This window comes from Lontra canadensis, unplaced genomic scaffold (assembly GCF_010015895.1).
Source record: "Lontra canadensis isolate GAN:19392208 unplaced genomic scaffold, GSC_riverotter_1.0 scaffold3, whole genome shotgun sequence".
In the NCBI taxonomy this organism is placed as follows: domain Eukaryota; kingdom Metazoa; phylum Chordata; class Mammalia; order Carnivora; family Mustelidae; genus Lontra; species Lontra canadensis.
In genome coordinates this window covers 39,140,922-39,160,521 of record NW_022630997.1, presented here as the reverse complement: position 1 = coordinate 39,160,521, position 19,600 = coordinate 39,140,922, and the positions used below count along the sequence as shown (strand labels likewise).

The window sequence follows — 19,600 nt, the reverse complement described above, 5'->3', positions numbered from 1 at the left end:
GACGGTCACTGCAGGGAAAAAGCATGTGACATCTGGGTTTCCCCCAAGCCCCCTTCTGCTTGCTTTGGAGCCTGGATCACTCCTCTTCAAAGGACTAGAAGCACTTTTCCTAAGAGGGGGGCAGGGGTGAGCAAAAGCTATTGTCCCTAATGAATAAAAAACAAAAATGAGAATAAGAAATCCTGAGACAATGTGCACTTTGCTCGAGATGCCCTAACAGTTGAAAACGGATTCTGTCTCAGTTCGTAAATTCAAATGAAGTGTTTTAAGTCACCTAAGATATTCACCTACCACATTAAGGATATTTATCAGTTAATCTGCTATAACCTGTTTAGTGTTGTCAGCAGATGCCAAGTCATGGCCTTTGTAAGGATGCTGGACCACAGATGTTGTAAGTAGGAAAACATTCTAGTATGACTGTTTCCTATAGAGGAGACACCAGAATTTCTGTGTCCCAAGAAGACAAAGGATGTTGGTACCTAGACCACTTTTTAAAGGGGAAGTCACTATGGCCAAAAATAATTGTTCTCAAGGAGGAGGAGGAGGAGGAGGAGAGGAGAGAGAGGAAGAGGAGAAGCCCTTCTGGACAAGGAGCTGTCCACACAGCAAGAATCAGACAAATGTGACCAACAGGGCAACCCTCTCAGGAGGGGTTACTTCCTCCCCAACTAGAGACAGACTTCACCTGGCATGCTTCCCTTATCTGTTATCTTCCTGTCCCTGTAAACAGTCAGGTTTGCAAATTATAAACATCTGGGTTTACAACCTGGGCTTTATTGACTTAACTTTCTCCCAGCAGGAGAAAGCTACCTCACTCACAGTTTAAATGCCAAGCCCTGCAGGGCAACTAACGCTCCGTACTTGTTGTAAGGTTTGCGGAATGAATGAATGAAGCTGGGAAGGGCAGTAACAATGGTGACATTGAATAGAGTCTCCTAACTAGAGCTGAGATTTGGGTAAGGTGAGTGAGTTACAGAGGGAGCAAGCACCTAGAAGGGGTAGGACTGAACCAGGAGTAGCCCTAGCAGTAATGAAAAGCTCAGGCTCTGAGGTGAGAAAGACCCGAGTTCAAATCCTTGCTGAAGTCACGCAGCAAAGGAGACAGCTCTCCCGTCTAGACTCCTCTAAGCTCATGGGTCTTCTATCCAGGGCTGTTAAGAGGATTAAATGAGATAGATAAAGAGCATACTCCACTACCTGCTACACAATACTTAGGTAGCTATAATAACAATAGTAATAACAACAGCAAAAATCAGGTGTTACTTTATTCCTAGTACATTTCTTACTGATTTAAGGGGCAAGTTCATGCCCAGTTAATCAAACTTTCGCAGTTTTGAGCAAAGTACTGTAGCAAACATGTAAAAGAATATAAAGGAATATAAAACACAGCTGCTATTCTAAAGCAGGAAATCAGATCCCAAACTTCCTATAAAGAGCCAGATTGCAGAAATTTCAGGCTTTGTGGATCATAGATCTTTGTCTCATTGCCAAAGATAACAGGTAAATAAACAGGCATGGCTCTGTTCTAATAAAACTTATGTACAAAAATAGCCAATGGACCAGTTTTGCCAATTCCTGATCTAGTCAATCACCCAGGATGTGTACTTCGAAAAAATACCTTATATATGACTTATAAGAATACAGTCAACACCAGAAGAGAGGCCATGAATGATTCAGACGATAATGGTTTTAGAAGAGTCAAGATCCTGACAGCTTGAGTTCAGTTGAGTAGAGAGGACGGGTGAGCATGGGCTACACGGGGGAGGTACCAGAGTCACAGAGATGGGATATATCTGCAGCTGGGGTGGGTTGGTAAGTGGGCTGCTTGGTGACAACAGGGGAGAAATTCATAGAAAGAGGTAGAAAGGGAGATTGGGTGAGAATATAAAGGACAAAGGCTGTGAGATTGAGTTTTGACAGAAAGGAAGAGCTTGTTCTGCCCCTGGGATGGCCAGGGGGAAGTTTCGCAAGCCACCCAGGAAATAATAAATGAATGGTACCCTTTGTGAGTGGGTTGCTGAATTTTTATCTGGCCTTAAAGAGAGAAGTTGAATTTAGCAATTGTCATATGGGAGCAAAGTGTCACCATACTGGTATTTGGTATTTATTTCTAGTAATACAATGTGTTTCATTAAAAATGAGCTTTGCTCATCACCCATCATCTGCTCTTACTTCTGCCAGTAGGCCCAGGTCCAGGCTGGGGCATTTCCATGTCTCCAGGTGGGACAACTGGGAAAGAGTGGTTGTTAAAATAAATTATCCTGGGGGTAAAGAGGGGTCAGGGCCTATCCTTCCTCAAGGGAGGGAGCTGAGAGGCTCTGGCCCAGGGGAGGGAGGAGGTCAGGCTTCCGGGGAAGGGATGGGAATTGGGACTGGGATCTCTCTCCTTCCTTCCTCTCCCCAAGTTTCTAACATATCCTCCCCTATTTTTCTTATTAAGTCAATTCTACCCCATTTACAGGGATTTTAAAAAGAGATATTAATCCCAGATGACTCTGGAGGAAATATTAGTGCCTAATAAACACAAGCAAAGGTCCTTATTCTCTGTGTACCCCAGGACCTGGCAGGCCTTAGAAAAGGACTACGTATGTGAGACCAGAAGTCTTTCTACAGAGGGCTCCTCTTTTCCAGTTGAAATTATAATGTGGAATATCACATGCTTGGTATCTCTCAAGATGTAAATGATTCTGATTTTAATTTCAAAAACACACTAAAATAAGGGATTACATCAATAAATATATTGGAACTTTGGTACCCAAAAAACAGTAAGATTTGCTGGAATACGAGAATCCTGGAAACTTGCCAAACAGCCACTCCTAGAATTCAAGTAAAGCCTCCTGCTAGGCCAGACCAGTGGTTCTCGGAGTGTGGCCCTAGTACAGGGCAGCAGCATCCGCCATTGCGTGGGAACTCGGTAGCCATGCAAATCCTCAGGCTCCCCCCACCCCGGGTATACTGAATCAGAAACACAGCTGTCTGGGTTTTCCCCGGCCCGCCCAAGTGATCCGATACAGCTTAAGTTAGAGAACGGGATGGTCTTTTCAGAATAGGTATGTTCACACATCCTAAAGCTACCATCTTTGATCATGACCGGGGCGTCTGACTCCACAAATCTGGGAAGCTGCTTCAGTGTTTTGTTTCCTTTTTTTAAGTTTTCTCAGGTATTCAGCTGTGTTCCTGAGCAAAGAGCCAGCACTACAGGGTTTCCCAATCCTGGCTGCATGTTGGAATTACCCCAGGAACTTTAAAACATCCTGATGGCTGAGTTCCACCCCAGTGATCCTGATGTACTTGGTCTGAAGTACAATCTGGCCAAGGGGACGTTTCAAAGCTCCCCAGGTGAGTCTAATGTACTACCAAGGGTATGGGAATCTACATTCATGTGTTATTGTCGCTAATATACACCTCAGCATGTGTAAGAATCACCTGGATAATTGATGAAGTCAAATTCCATAGTCCTACCCCTCACGGAGTCTACAGTTTTGGGCAGGGCCTGAGAATTTTTATTTCTAATGACTCCCTAATGTGCTGGCCCACAGACCACACCATAGTAGCGTTGACCCCAGGAAGAACATGCTAAGTTTTTAGCTAGCTGCCATCTGCCCTGGGTTGGGCTGGCCGATGTTCCTCTTTCTGTTCCTCCTCTGAATTCCTAGCCATTGATTATTTTTCCTTATAAAGTACTCACCCAATTTAATGATCAACATCTTAAAGGCACAATCTGGGATTTCCTCCTTAGTGAGCCACTCTTAGGAATTGGTGGCTTGCACACAGTAGGTGTTCAGTCAGTAAGTGCAGTACTAGGATCTCAGAGCTGCTCCCCCATGTTCATTTTTTCCCTACCCGGTTTGCTGGTCAAGTCAATCCGCCATGGCCCTATCTCATGGAGAAGAATCAAGGCATCTATTTTCTGAAGATGATGCAAAGGTAAATACACTTCCAGTCCTCGAGATTTAGGTTGCTTGAGCCGGCTGTTCCAATAATACCCCAGATGAAGTACAGCCATCTGGAGAGGTTTTGGCATCTATGAAAACTTACTGCTGAATTTGTTCCTTGAAGACATTCATTTTGAGATGTTATTTCCAATTTGGCATATAACAGAGCTGTACACGTCAATGAGGATTTAGAATTCCAGCTACCTGCAGAGGGCATCTTATTTAAAGCGTGTCCTGACAAAACAATATCAAGGAAATACAATCGGAAATCTCTTAGGGAGGGATAATTTCTCTAGAAGCAGTTTCAGCCACAGCAGCGGCTACCAGGGCAGCAATCAGCTCCCCGAAAACCAGCTAAACTTTCAGCATGCCATTTTGTTGGAGCTGCCTTCCTTCAGAGTCCAGTCAACGGGACAGAATTCAGTGCATTCATTTCTCTTGCCAGAATACAGCCATCTGGTCCCAGAGCCGTTCCCAAGGTGCATGGTATCACTGAGGACCACCCCCTCGCCCCCCACACACCTGCCCCCCCCCAAGTTAGCTCAGACAAAAAGCAGAGCCCATCATCTCTATCGTGACACTATTTCAAGAGGGATTCAGGGTAGTAACAGATTATTTTTTATTTATTTGGTACTTGCAGAGAATAAACCAAGAGGCTCAGAAGAAGGGAACTGAGGAAAAGGGGAAAAAATGTTTTAAGGTTACAAAAAGTAGAAGGCTCACAAGTTACAGAAATTATATTAATTCAATTTTTCCAAAAAAAACGAATTGAGATGTTTTTCTTCTTAATTTCCTTTCTTACCTGGGAGTAACAAAGAAATTCTGTTTAGGGGATCCCTCACCTTTTGTCAGGGAACTGGGACAAGGAGGAAGCAGCGTTCAGTATTTGCTCTGATTAGACGGGACTGTTAGACTAATTTTTTGTAAGGATAACTATAACGGCTAGTTAATTTTATTTTTTTTTAAGATTTTATTTATTTGACAAACAGAGATCACAAGTAGTCAGAGAGGCAGGCAGAGAGAGAGGAGGAAGCAGTCTCCCTGCTGAGCAGAGAGCCTGATGTGGGGCTCAATCCCAAGACCCTGGATCATGACCTGAGCTGAAGACAGAGGCTCCAACCCACTGAGCCACCCAGGCACTCTGCTAGTTAATTTTATAGCTTGAGAGCCAGCACAACAGAACACTGGGGAACATAAACCTTGGAGGTAGATTGCCTGAGTCCAAAACTTGGCTCATTATGTGACTCTTGGTAAGTTACAGGATCTCTCTAGGTCTCGGTTTCCCCACCTGGAAAATGGGACTATAAAATGATCCCTGTTTCATAGTATCACTTGAAAGATTCCCTGGGATAATCACAAATTATATCTGTACACGCACACAAACACGTAAATGTCAGCCCATCCAACACTACCCTGGTTATGGAAGCCTTTCTCTTTAGAGCCCACACTTCCTCTCTCCCTTTCCTACCTCCAAAGACATTTGGCTCCTGAAAGGGAAGCCAGACTTTTTCTCTTATTGTTATCATTTTAAATTAAACCACTGACTACAGGGAGGGGTCTGCTTAAAAGGTTTGGGGCTTTAGTGCTTCTGTGTCTGGCTGCCTTGGGTCACCTCTGGTGGCTCTCAAAGGCCCTTCCTTCCAGGTCCTGGGCAATGGAACCAGGAACCCTCTTGGGGTGATGGGGAGGAGGGTGTGTGAAGAATGGGGAGTTCATGGTCACGGCGGTTGACTCACATCAAGTTATCAGATGCCAGATACTTTATGGGCATGCAAAGTGAGCCTATCCTTACCTCTACCAACCACCAACTACCCATTGAGTTTGAGCCAAACTGTCTCCCTTCGCTCCTCCAGCCTACTTAATCCCCCACGGATCCAGCAATGTCCCAGACAGCCCTGTAGGGGGAACCAGAGACCTTTCTTTTCAGAGCCTAAAAGACCTTTCAAAATGCAACAGAGTCCTGGGGAGAAGCTAGGGCTAGAGCCAGTCCCAGGGCCTCTTGAGTACCTTTTCTTTCCCCCCTACAGAGGCCTTCAATAATTTAATCTGGATAGAGTGGTGGGGAGTTTCCCCTACTAATGATGTCTCTCCACCCGTCTATTGGTCCTTTCACTAAAAATCACTTCAGTAAACATTTGTTAAGCTTCCGCTGTTTATAGGAGCATCCCAGATGTACAAAAAGTAAAAATTCAGGGTAAGGTATATCACGAGACACATTCTAGAGCAGCGCAGTCCAGTAAACTTCTGTGATGATGGAAATGTTCTGTATTTGCGCGATCCAACCCCATAGCCACTAACCACACAATGCTACTGAATACCTGAAAAGTGGCTAGTATGATGGAGAAACTGAGCTTTTATTTCATTTAATTCTGATTAATTGACATGTAAATAGCCCAGTGTTGCTAGTGGCTACCCTATGGACAGCACAGTCCAGTCTGGAAAGCCTTGCTACTTCAAATACAGTCTCCAGACCGCAGGCATCAGCATCCCCTGGAAACGTGTAGAAATGCCAAATCTTGGGTCCTGCCCACACCTCCTGAATCAGAACCGGCATATTCTACCAAGATCTCCTGGTGCCTCCCTGCACGCAAAGATTAGGAAGCACTCTTCTAGGGAGAAATGAACTCCACATTCATAGTCAGAAGATGCATACACTTGATTCTCAACCTTATGGCATTTTTGATGCCACTGGAAAGCGTTAAAAAATAAAAAATGCTGAGCCCAGGGCATCCCCCCACAACCCCGAGACTCCAATTTAATTGGTTAGAGTTTTGGCCTGAACATCATGAGTTTTAAAACCTCTCTGGGGGATTCTTGTGGACTGCCAAATTTATAACCATCCCAGAATAGCCTAGAACAGTGGTTCTCCAAATTGGGTGAACACAGGGAGGATCACCAGGAAGGCGTGGAAAACACAGATTGTCAGATCAAACTCTGGGAGTTTCTGATTCATGGGGTCTATGTTAGGTTCTAAGAATCTGCACTTCTAACAAATTTTCAAGTGATGCTCCTTCTGCTAGACTGGGAACTATACTTTGAGAACCACTGACCTCATAGTTTTGTTTTGCTTTGTTTTGTTTTTTTAAAGATTTTACTTATTTATTTGAGAGAGAGAGAGATCACAAGTAGGCAGAGAGGGAGGGTGAAGCAGGCTCCCTGCCAAGCAGAGAGCCAGATGCGGGGCTCCATCCCAGGACCCTGAGATCATGACCTGAGCCGAAGGTAGAGGCTTAACCCACTGAGCAACCCAGGCGTCCCTGGCCTCGTAGTTTTAAAAGCATGGGCTCCACAATCAGATTGAACTGGGCTGAGTCCTGGATCCACATATACTACCTGGGAAAGTTACCTAACTCCCAATCCTCAGCTCCCTAAATTGTGAAATCAGACCAACCGTATTTACTACAGTGAGTGTTAACTCAGATAATGCCTCTGAGATGCTGAGCCCAGTGTCTGCTTTTCACAAGCAGTCGGTAATTGTTCATTATTATCATTATGGTGAGAAGACATACTCACTCATTCATTCAACAAGGATTAATTACATTCCAGGCAAGGTTCTAGGCACCAAGGCACAGCAAAAAAACCAAAATGGCCAATGTCCTTATACAAGGCTGTCGCGAACCTTGCATTCTAATTGATAATATGACACAGATGATCATTTTGCTCTTACAGCACTAATCATAAGAGTAAAAGAAACGAAGGTCAGAGAATTCATTCCAACTGGAAGATTGTGAAAACTTCACAAGGGAGGCGGAGTTAGGGCTGTGCCTGAATGGGGAGAGGGCTGCCAAGGAGGGAGATGGGGCAGACACTCACTCCTGACAGAGCAGGAGGGAACACTCAGCAGGGGGGATGCAACTAGCAGCCTGGTGGAGGGGGGAGGGGCAGGAATTTTAAAAAGAGGAAGGGGAGGCTGGGAGTGGAGGCTGTGTGCCTGGAGTTGCCCACCAGGGGCTGCCTACCCTCTGTGCCTACAACACATCCTGCTTTTATGTTTTTGGCTTTGTTTTGTTTTTTCAATTTCAATACACTGAAAATTCCTCATGTCAGGAAACAGAAACCAGGTGAAGGCTTTCACCATTGAGTATTCTTATCAAATGCAGAGGTTAGGCCACAAAAGGCTGGCTATTCACCTCACTCAGCTGCTGTGGGGTTCTTCAAGCAAGGGAGCGGCCCTGGGGCCAGGCACCCTGCACGTAGAGGGCAACAGAAGGCCTCCTGAGATCCCAGCTGAGCCCTGAGACAACGACCAAGTACTTGCAAAGGAAAGCCTTGTTGTGGCTCCACACGCTGCCTTCCCTAGGAAAAGGGTGACACACGTCACAACTCGTCACCTCAGTGGGCATTCTGAAATTCTCGTTTCTCTCCACTTTTTAAAGTAAAAAAAAAGCAAGAAAGCATGAATTCTAAGGAAAGGAAGTGGCGCCCAGAACAAATGGGTGAAGGCTGGAGAGCAGGCATGTCTGCCTAGTAATTCTCCCGGTCCCAGGAAAAGAAGAAAAACAAAACCATTACATGGAAGTGAGGAGTAGGGAAGGTCCCAGGCTCTAGCGAGACTTCCCCAAGGGTCTCCTTTCATAACACGCCAGAAAAGTACGAGGCAAGGGTGCGGAGGGCTCAGAAGGCCTGCCAGAGGGTTTGGACTCCAGAAGACTGAGAAGAACCACGGGCTCTATGATTTGGGGCAAGTTACTTAACTCCTTTGGGCCTCAGTTTCCACGCTGGCAAAATGGGAATATTAATAATAATTCCCCTTTGGCAGAAAAACGCCCCCCCAAAAAAACATTCATGATAATCCTCAGAACCTGGGAATATGGTAATTTACATGGCAAAAGGCAACCCAAGCAGTAAATTAAGGTTGCTCCTCTGCTGACCTTCATATAGGGAGATGGTCTTAGATTATCCAGGTGGGACCCCAACATAATCACAAAGGTCCTTGGAAGTACAAGGGGGAGACAGGAGGAAGAGTCCGAGGAAGGTAATGACGGACAGCACCATCAGGGAGAAACAATACCAAGGAATGTGGGTGGCCTTGGAAGCTGAGAAAGGCAAGGAAATGGACTTCCTTCCTCCGAGCTTCCAGAAAGGAGCACAGCCCTGAACACAGTTATCCCTGCGCCCAGAGAGACCTATGCCGATCCCTAGCCTACACAGGCGTAAGAAATAAACTTGCATCGTGTTAAGGCACTGCAATTGGGGACACTCGTGTCACCGCAGTGAGAGGAAATGAATAGATCCATCCTGTAGGGTTGTAGGGCTGATGCCTGGAACAAGGAAGGGCGCTTTCTCATTTAGGACGGCGTTATCATTGGTGGGCATCTGCTGTCCTTCACACAGGGTAGGCTGGGCTCCCCTCCCCCGAGGAATGCGCAGGGCCCTGGCTCCAGCCAGGCTCCAGCCGCCGGGCCCGCCCACCATGGGCTGCACCAGCATCCCGCAGAAGCCTCCTCACGTTCCTCCACCCACATAAGCTCTTTCTCCCAAGGCCCTGACAGCCTGTACCTGGCAATTTGGGACTTAATTATACAGCGGGCAGTGTTACCTGCTGTTGCTCCATGCGTATTTATTTTGGTTCCAAATCTAGATTCAAACCTCAGTCTCAAACAGGAACTACGTTTGTCCCTTTCTTGTTGTTATTGTTGTTTTTAAAGACCTGTACTTTTCCTTCTTCTTCTTCGTTTTTTTTTTTTTTACAGACCTGTTTTTATCATCTTTTGACACACAAAGGAACTGTGCCTGACATATATTTATAAGCAGATATCTTCAGTCATTTTAATTGCCCTGTGGCTGGGCACTAACTCATTTTTCTATTTTTTAGGAGCATTTTCTACTTTGTAGTACCGTTTGCCAAAGGCACTGACGTCTAACATGGGCTAGAAGAGCAGGTAGGTTTATAGTTTACAGTTTTTCCACCCTGGGTTCAAGGTCTGTGGCTCCTTACCATCCCCTGATTTCATGAGTCAGAGAAGAGAGATGATGGTGGAAATCATAGCAAGACCAGGAAAGAGGATGGCCAGACAGGCTCCCTTCATCTCAGTGCTGAGCACACAGTAGGTGCTCAATTAAAGCTGGCGAGGAGTGGCCAGTAAGCGTGTGGTTATTTTTTTCTCTATTCTCTTCTTTTAACCACACAAAATGACCCTCAGCGAAACCACATAAATAAATACACAAAGGAGGCACAGCCCGTTGACCCACCTCAGGGATACAGTTCCCCAAAGAAGGAGACAGACAGAGGAGTTCTCCCCAGAGCGTGTTATTCTAGTCTCAGAATAAAATACATCTCTCATTTCAAGGTACATTTATTTTAGTTAGGTAGGGTAAGGATTCTGTGAGAGAAACAAAAATGAATAAGCTGGCGTGTGGGAACAGGAATTAAAATAAGCACCGACTTGCCGCCTGCCAACGTGGATGTCCTCACATCCCACTGCCTTATTTTTGGTTCCATTCTGGTTTGTTTTCTTCCTTGCTACTTTAAAATATGATAGGTAGGTGAGAAAGACAAGCCCAGGATGGTCCTGAAGTGCGTCCTACGGGTAGGGTTCCTTCACTGACTCTGCCTCCCTGCATCCCCTCAGCAGCCCTACGGGGAATTACTCTTATTACCTCCCCTTCACTGGACGGGTGGAAAATGGAGTTTAAGACCAGCAAAACAACCAGGCTCAGAGAGACCCACTGGCCAAGCCCAGATGTGAATCAAGACAGTAACCCAAAGCTTGGCTTGACCCATTCTGCTCTACTGACCGCATGTGTGGAAGCCCCGAGTCTCTCCCTCTCTCTCAGAGCAGATCTGATCCCCAAGGTGGTTAGGTGCCCTGGGACTCAGGAGACACACACAAGCTCTCTGTGTTTCCTGGGTCCTGGAGGCAACTCTAGAAAATGGAGCTGGGCAGGGTGCCTGGGTGGCTCAGTGGGTTAAGCCTCTGCCTTCGGCTCAGGTCATGATCTCAGGATCTGAGATCGAGCCCCACATCAGGATCTCTGCTCAGCAGGGAGCTTGCTTCTCCCTCGCTCTCTGCCTCTCTGCCTACTTGTGATCTCTCTCCGTGTCAAGTAAATAAATAAAATCTTAAAAAAAAAAAAAGAAAGAAAGGAAGGAAGGAAGGAAGAAAGAAAGAAACAAACAAACAAACAAACAAACAAACTGGAGGTGGGCAAGAAGTGGGAAGGAGAGGAGGCATGAGGATGTGTGTTCTTAAGATCTCTTCCCCTCCCTGCCTGCCTGAAGTGAAGCTCTCTGACTAAGGAGAGATGGAGAGGTGCCAGCAGAAATGAGCAAAACCTGCTCAGTCACCCAACCCGGGTGTTCCTCAAAACCCCCAATCTTTTAAGGGTGAGGACAGAGGCAGAAGAGCAGCATGAATATGGACAAAAATTCGGACCAAATCTCGGGCAAACTACCACCTCCCGCCACTCCTAGGCTATGCGACCTAGGACAGGAACGGACGCCTCTGAGCCTGTTTCCTTACTGGCACAATGGGGGGAGAAAATTCCCATCTCACAGATTTGCTCTGAGAATTAAGGGAGTTCATGTGTGTGAGGGGCTCATCAGAGCGCCCAGCACATAGAAGAACTGGAATTAGCCATTATTGGTACTACGCCGCCAGATGCACTAAGATAACACATGTAATAAAGAACATGAATACGATGCTATATAATATGCAACAATATATGATGATAAGAAATCAAGTGTGGTGGGTGATATGCCCTGGGGAAGATAAGGGTGGGGGTCACGGCACTCATCCGGTTTTGTACCCACATGGTTCCAGCCACGCAGGGCTCAGCAGGTGTGTGGGGAGAAGAGAACAGACAGCGGCTTCTTCATCTTACCCCAAACCTCTGCCAGTAAAGGCAGCACCTTTTCATCTTCCAGAAGGAGGGGAGCACTTCCTGAAATGCCCCCACTTAATGGGATTATTCCTTCTGCTTTATACGCCATGCCTCGTGGGAATGTTCATTTTATCTCTGGCAGCTCATCAGCACAATAATTGTTTCATGATGTAATAACCCATGTATTAAATCAGACACGGGAGCCTCCTGGGTAGATTTTTATACTGAATTCTATTTCATGACAGGCTGCCCAGTTGTGGATCTTACCCAAGGGGTTCAGTTACTAAAGAACCACAATTATTTCACTGAAGGTGCTTACTCCTATAAGAGGAGAAAGGTTATTTCCTGTTGTTGTTGTTGTTGTTGTTGTTGTTATTTCATAGTCCAGAAGTTTGTGGGTCTGTTGTCAGTTTCAACACACTTATGCTTCCTAGTGGACTATATAATTTGCTTATTTATTAGGTTCATTTTTTCCCTGTTCTTCCCCCACTGCAATGTCACAGAGTAGGATGTTGCCTATTGTACTCACTGCTGTTTCTTTTTTTTAGTGGGGGCCAGGGGGAGAGAGGCTCTTAAGCAGGCTCTACCCCCAATGTGGAGCCCAATGCAGGGCTTGATCCTACGATCCTGAGATCGTGACCTGAACCAAAATCAAGAGTTGGATCTCAACCGACTGAGCCACCCAGGCGCCCCATTATTCACTGTTGTTTCTTAATCATCTGGAAAAGTGCCTGTCGCATAGTAAGTGCTTAATAAATACTGTTCAATTAATCAACAAATTGAAGCACATTTCGGAGCATATTTTTTGAAGAGCAACCACGGCGGATACAAGAGTGTATCTCATTTTTCCCCCTTTTCCTTTTCACTCTGGTGGGTTTTCACTAGACAAGAACGCAACTCCAAAAATCAGGATTAAATCATATTCACAAAAAGTTGTGAATTTTTAACATCCAAGTTCTCTTCACACAAAGACGTTTTTAGTCTCCCAAGGAGACTCAGCTCCACACCCTTATCCGGGGCGAGAGCTGCTGGCTGCACAGGAGGGGTATCTCCACCCAGACCTGAAGGGGCCTCTTTAATATTTAGGGCCACAAGGGACCAAGAGAGAATGGAGCTTGATGTAAAATTCAGATTCACATAGTGTGAGGACTGGAAGGTACTTTAAGTCCAAACTTCCCATTTTTCAGAAGGGAAAACTGAGGGTCCAGAAGAGCAAACTGGTTGTTGCAAGGCACCCAGTACTCAGAACACAGGCAGGAAGAAAAGGCAGATTCCCTTCCTTCCTTCCTTCTTCCTTTCTTCCCTCCCTCCCTCTCTCTTACTCTCTTCTTCCCTCTTCCCCTGTCCTTTTTCTTGTCTGTCTGTCATTTTTCAGGGTGTGGGCACGCACGTGGGTGCACATGCTTATGTGTCTACTCTTTGCAACAGGAGGGTCTAGGACGAGCCTGTTTAGCAGCCCATACATACTTTTGACTCAGAAATGTGGATGATTTGATTTCACTCACTTCCCAGTCCTTCCCCACAACCTAGATCCCAAACTTCCCACGAACAATGCAAGAGTCTTAGAGGCATTCTGAGCTGAAAGTACCTAAGAAATCAAATCATCTAAACCCACTATTTTACAGCCAAAAACAACAGGCTGAACGAAGGAAAGTGAGCTCCCCAGGTCACAAAGCCAGTTAAGAGCCAAGCTACGGTAGCTGGGACCCTCAGCACCAGGACACATTCAGCTCACTGTCAGGACGCTTCTCTGATTTGTGAGTGGCTCTGATGGTCCCATCATGACGGCTGGAAACCCAGCCTAAGCAAGCACGCCTCAAATCAAGGAGGCAAACTTTTCCACTGAGCGAGTGAATAGAATTCTAATGAGAAAACTAGTAGAAAATAGAATCCTTATGGGATACCCACACAGATACACACCGATATGTGCATACGTGATTACTGCATACATCATACAGAAAGGGTGCTTCTTTTTTTAAATACTTGACACCAGGCATGTAATAAATTCACAGAGCTAGCAAGGACATCAAAAACATATTGCTAGTGGAAGCAGATCTTGGCACAACATTTTTGAAAAATGAGCCATCAATATCTGTACAAACTAAAATGTATGCATTCTTTGATCCAGTAATTCCTCTTCCAGGAACCGGGAACCATCTAGAGAAACAGAACTATCACAGATATGTGCATGAGGATGTTTATGAAAGTACTGCTTATAGCACAAAAAAGAAAAAAAAATCAGGTGGTCCATCCTTAGGGTTATGATGTCATGAACCGTGATACACCAATTTGTAGAATTTTGTGTGACTCTAATAAAATGAATTATTAGAGAGCTGAAGGGACACCCATCATTTATTAGTTTGTGAGAAAACCAAACTGCAGGGTAACGGGATGGACATGCTTATTTGGACGAAGACCACCACCTCTCTCCAACACATCTATGTGCATCCGTGTCTGGGACAAAGGGACAGGAAGGAAAGATGGAAGTCTGTTAACACTAAGCATCCCAGGGAGAAGGCAGGGGTGGGTGCAGGGGGAAGATATGATTGCTACTTTCTTCATACATCTTTAAATGTTTATGCTGACTACAATAATATATATTACTTTGAAAAAAAATTCACACAAAAAATTTCTAAAGACAAAGATGGAAGGAACCCAGAAACAGACCACTGGATCTCATTTCAGCCTCCCTTTTCCCCCTATAGACCCACAGTAGCAGGAACACTATGAGAGAATAATTCAGGGCAACCAAGAGAAGCTCGAAGCTGAACTCTCTCTGCCTCTAGCTGCCATGACCATCGTTTGAGCTAGTTCCTTCTCCCATCCAAGTGTCCTGATCCTGAGGCAGGGAGTGACCTGCCAGGAACCAACAGGAAGTAACCTGCCAAGTAGATACAGCAAATGAGATGTGAACAGAGCACCAGCAAAACTCATCTTTTACCACAGGAAAGGGGCTCCATCTCCTTCAAGGAGAGGGTGGCTCAGGATGCTTGACGCTACCCTGCCCCACAGAGGAACTCACAGCCATAAATAAACCAGGCAGGACCCACTCTACATAAAACTAAGAAGCAGAGAGAAGCTAAGTTTGGCAGGCAGGCCTTCTAGGCACCTAAAGCAGCTTCTGGAAAGGTGGCCTCGTCTCCATGGGCTTCTGTGTTCGGTCCTAACTACACAATGAATGAAAATGACTGACCCACGGAGGCAGAGGTCCTGACTGGGACAGTGTGACCACGAGGTTTCCACTATGATAAAATTGCCCTTCCTGAAGCCCTAACTGGGCCTATCTTCCAGGGTGAGTGTTCCAAAGAGAAATGTTACCACCAACTCCCATAACTTCAGGAGTCGTGCACAGGAATACACAAAACTTTCCTTCTGTGGTGACGGCCCCAGCCTCTGATCCACCACAGCTCGGAAACCAGAGGGAAGAAGGGAAGAAAGGTCGACTTACCAAGCCAACTTCTGTTTAAGTACACAGACACAAACACTGGGGGGACCGTGAAGAAATCTACCACAGAGTTCACTTCCAGCCAGAACCACAGCTTATCGTTGGCTGCAATAAACTGGGGAGAGAGAAATGGAGAAAAATATGAGAGGCACGACACTGGCATTCTAAGTATATGCTTTAGCCAAAGTCTATGTTTTGGGTTTTCACCGGGGCCTAGAGGGAGATATTCTGTCCTTCTCATAGCTATACCAATCACAGGCTATTTCTGTCTGAGAATTCAGTTATATGGTGTTTTCTAGAGAGTGACTGTAGACTCTGTTAACCTTGGAGAAATATTAGGCAATCAGTTTTCCTGTGGCTTTCAACAGCATTATAGGAAAGTCTGAATGGTCTCACCTTCACTAGACTCTAATGGAAACAGAACCCTAAGTAAAGCATGTATGTACTCATCCATGTACACACACATGTGCACACACGTGTACACAAAATCTCCATAATACACACTCTGTACAGCTCCCCTCATAGACAGGCTCTACTACAAATCCTGCAGGTCCCTGAATGCTACCCATCTCCTGCCTCGATTCAAGCCTCACAGCTGTCCCCTCAGGATTCAGCTAAGTGAGCCCCGATAAACATAATTTTAAGAGAAGTTTCTTTTTTCTTCCATTTAAGACAACAATACGTTTGTATTTAGAGAGATGAGAGACATTCAGCCAGGAGAGACATATTAGCTACGTCAATCCCTGTTTCTCCTCCTTGGAATAAGATTTTAACATGTACCTCTGAAAATGTGAAGTTAAGGAAAAAGCTCTCTCAGACACTGAAAATCAGAACATGGGTCTGTTGTCCCCCCTGGAAACACCGGGCTTCATCTCTGCAAGAGCGGAGGCCGGCGGGGCACGGCCCCTGAGTACAAGCCACCCCATGGTGACAGAGTTGTGGGGATCAGACTTACCCGCAGGCCAAAGTAGAGAAGGAAGAACACGTTGAAAGCCATGTCGATCTGTAATGTGAAATCTTTGTAGAAATTCTGGCAGGATTCTATTGGGCTATTAGACGGGAAGAAGAAAAAAGCAAGAGGTAAATGAAAAATATCGTCACGTCTTACACATACTGTGTAGTACTGGAGCTCGGGGTAGAGGACAAAATGTATCTTCATGGACTAAAACATTTGGTCTTTCTACCCTCTGTGATAATCAAGCAAGCATGGCCAAGGGGTCTTTCCATTCAACCATTCAGTCTTTTATTCTTTTATTTGTTTTTATAATTATATATTTATATATATATGTAAATTATGTTTATTATCATTCAACAGTTGAGCTAAAAATCTTAAAAGGATCATGCAGACACCTTGGAGGAAGGACAAGCAGGAGAGACCATCAAATTCCTTAATTTCACATTAACCCTTAAAGAACTGACTTCTTTCTTTCAGAGGACACATACCAAATCTCCAAACAGTCCCTCACACCCTCTAGCACATTGGAAGTAGAACCCATTTTCAATTAAACACAGTGGCTGTGTTTGAGACCTCTTGAAAGCCATCGGCTGATGAATAATAAAGGACCCAGGAGCATCTCAGGAAAGCTGTGGAGGAGAGGATCCTGGTTGACATTCTGGCTAAACTAAGTATGGACTTGATGTATAGCGCTCTGATCTGGAGAAAGAAGCATTGCCCAACTGCTAAGTTCAAGACCATTACACCAAAATATTGAAGCAGTACTCTAAGGGTTAATTTTTTTCTTTTTTTCTTTTTTTGGCATGCAAGTTAATTGGCTTTGTGTGTGTCAAGCAGCCAACGCGAACCCCCAGCACACCCTGCTTTGTTCAAGAGTAGACAGTTCAAAAAGGTACTACTATACAAACTGGTACATGGCTTCCGTGTGCTTTCCCGCGTCAAACTGATCAGAGGATCAGTGTGTGAAAAGCCCCAAGTTTGGGGCTGGGTGGGAAGCAGGAAAGCCTCATAAGCATCTCAAAGCTGTGGATGAAAATTCATAGTAGACTGTTATCAGTAAGCAAATGGTACCACTCCGGGTCAGAAACATAAAGAAGGTGAGGTGAGGGAAAAGGGGAGGGAGTACGGGGAGAAGAAAAATACTTTCCCTGGAAGGAAAGCAACGTGGACCTTTGGGCCAGGAGGGCGCTAGCCTGAGAAGTGCAGGATGGAGGATTTCCGAGTACCACCACTTTGGAAATCGCTATACGCAATACCAGTTAGTATAGTTGTACTTCTGCGAGGACAATGCTTAGTTGTTCAACAGGCAGGAATCTGTGCAGTATGGGAATGCAGGGCCCACAAAGAGGTGTGGTGGGTCGGTCTATGGGGCTCTCCAATCATATTACATGCACTGGATTTATCCATTCTTCATCTCTAGAACAAGTCAAACATGCCCTTTGTCATCTCCTACATCACAAATAGGTGGGAAAACCCCCAGACAAGCATGGGGTGAGGGGCATCTACATTTGCATTTACCAACTAAGCAGACTGAAGAAAAAGCAAATGCTGAAAAACATTTCTTTTATAAAGGAAATGACAGCTCCTAGGTTTTCCCTAAGGTGGGGAAGTGGGAGGGAAGACAGCATGGAATTTGCTTCATCCTATGCTGGAAGAAGTCAGGAATCCAAAAGCTAAACCACTGCTCTTTGCCTCCTCCCCTACTTGGGTATTGCTTTAAAGGAAAAAAGGAAAATCCAGACCTACAGTTAGTAAGAGACACTTCTGCAATCCCCAAGCCAGGATAGTGCTTTGTTTCATGTCAAAAACAAGACCCACAAGGTCCACAGGTGTCAGAATTCTTAGCTACTCTAGTCACAGTGACAAGAAGTACATGAACTAGGTTGACCAGAAATCCACTACAGATTCCAAGGGATGAAGAGACAATGCATCTCTGTGCTACATAAGCCGCTGGTATGGTGGGTTACTGAAGAATGGATGGTGTGTGTGTGTGTGTGTGTGTGTGTGTGTGTAAGAGAGTGATCTAGAGAGTGAGGACAGGAAGCTCTGTTGGTAAATGCTGCACTCGTGTTTTTACTTGTACCAGCAGTGACTTCGATGTGCATTTAAATTCATATTCATCAAGATGGACAGTCATAGTCAAAGGGACAGAGAGAAAGTCTTGATTCCCAAGTCTATTTTTGGAAAACCCACTTTCACTTCACCAAGGTCAAACAATAGCCTTACTATTGCCCACACAATAGTTATTGGTGATATATTTGGGGGTCCTGTGAATTTCCTAGCTTCCAAGAATTCCATGGCCTTTGTGGTTAATTTGGTAGCCAACTTAAAATGCATCTTATAGGTAAAACATTTGCTAGGCTGTGGAGGGGAATGGGATAGTGGGGGAAAAGATGTTGCTGAATACCATTGAGGATATGTTCAGCATAAACAGAAGCATATGTTCAAAAGAGCATAAGGAATCAGGCAGTAGCAACTTCTTTCCATTGATCCTTTTCTTCCCTGTCATTTCCACTGTTCCTTCTTATACTGCCCATACTCAAAGGCAGCAAGAGAGGGCTTTCTGCTAAAGGACACTGTGTTGAAAAAAAATATACCACAACAGCACCTCTGATTTACAGAAAACAGTGCTGCAAACATATTACACCTTTTCCTTAGTACTTCTTTCAAAAAGTTTGAACTGATTTAATCACTGTTTCATAGTATTCCTTGAGTCCTAGACTTTGGGCTGAAAAATGAAAGCTGCTGGTACGAGCAGCTTGTCCTCTGGCTGAAGCTTGCCAATGACACCAGTACACTCTGCTAAGATGGAAGAGACAAAGAGCAGAAAACTCTGGGATAAAAGAGGCCCAGCCTCTGCGACCCAGGTAGGACCCGAGTGATGGGGGAGATCTATTTTCTATCCCTTTTAGCTCTTTCCCACTTGCCACGAGAGTCCAAGGAGAAATGTCCTGCTTAGTTTTCTCAAGTGGCAGTAGAACTGTTTATCAGGACCCCCTCTGAGATAAAGCCTCTGAGTGCCTGCCGTTCACAAACTCACACAATCAGAGACAACAGAGCAGAGATTCTAAAGCCCCATCATTTCATTCCCTGAATGGAAACAACCCACAGAGAAGTTCACCGATCTTATAAAAAGAAAATATATAATTCAACAATAAAAGGGCTGGTCATATCAGCCAGAATTTATTTTCCTCCCAAAGAGGTTATTATCTTAATGATTAATGCCCATTGTATGATAGAAAATGAAATACAAACTCCTCTTCCTTCTTGTGTACACTAGAGTTCCTTGTCTGGATACACAGAAGTTTCAAGAGATAGAAAAGAAATCCCCCCCCCCTTTTTTTTTAACACAAAAAATGGTGACTCCAAAGTACACACTTAAATTTGGATCACCATTGCTACGAGGCAGGCCCACATCAGAATAGGCTGTGTGTGGATATA

General features: G+C 45.0%; 1 protein-coding gene across 35 annotated transcripts in view; it reads right to left on the bottom strand.

The window, feature by feature from the left end:
- KCNMA1 (potassium calcium-activated channel subfamily M alpha 1) overlaps window positions 1-19,600 on the bottom strand; it is a 717,583-nt gene that overhangs the window by 280,421 nt on the left and 417,562 nt on the right. For all 35 annotated transcript variants that reach the window (XM_032839333.1, XM_032839342.1, XM_032839358.1 and 32 more), the window contains exons 4-5: window positions 16,160-16,253; window positions 15,208-15,319 (exon numbers count right to left, since the gene is read on the bottom strand). In XM_032839333.1, the coding sequence (XP_032695224.1) occupies window positions 15,208-15,319; window positions 16,160-16,253 (206 nt within the window). The remainder of the gene's footprint in view (window positions 1-15,207; window positions 15,320-16,159; window positions 16,254-19,600) is intronic.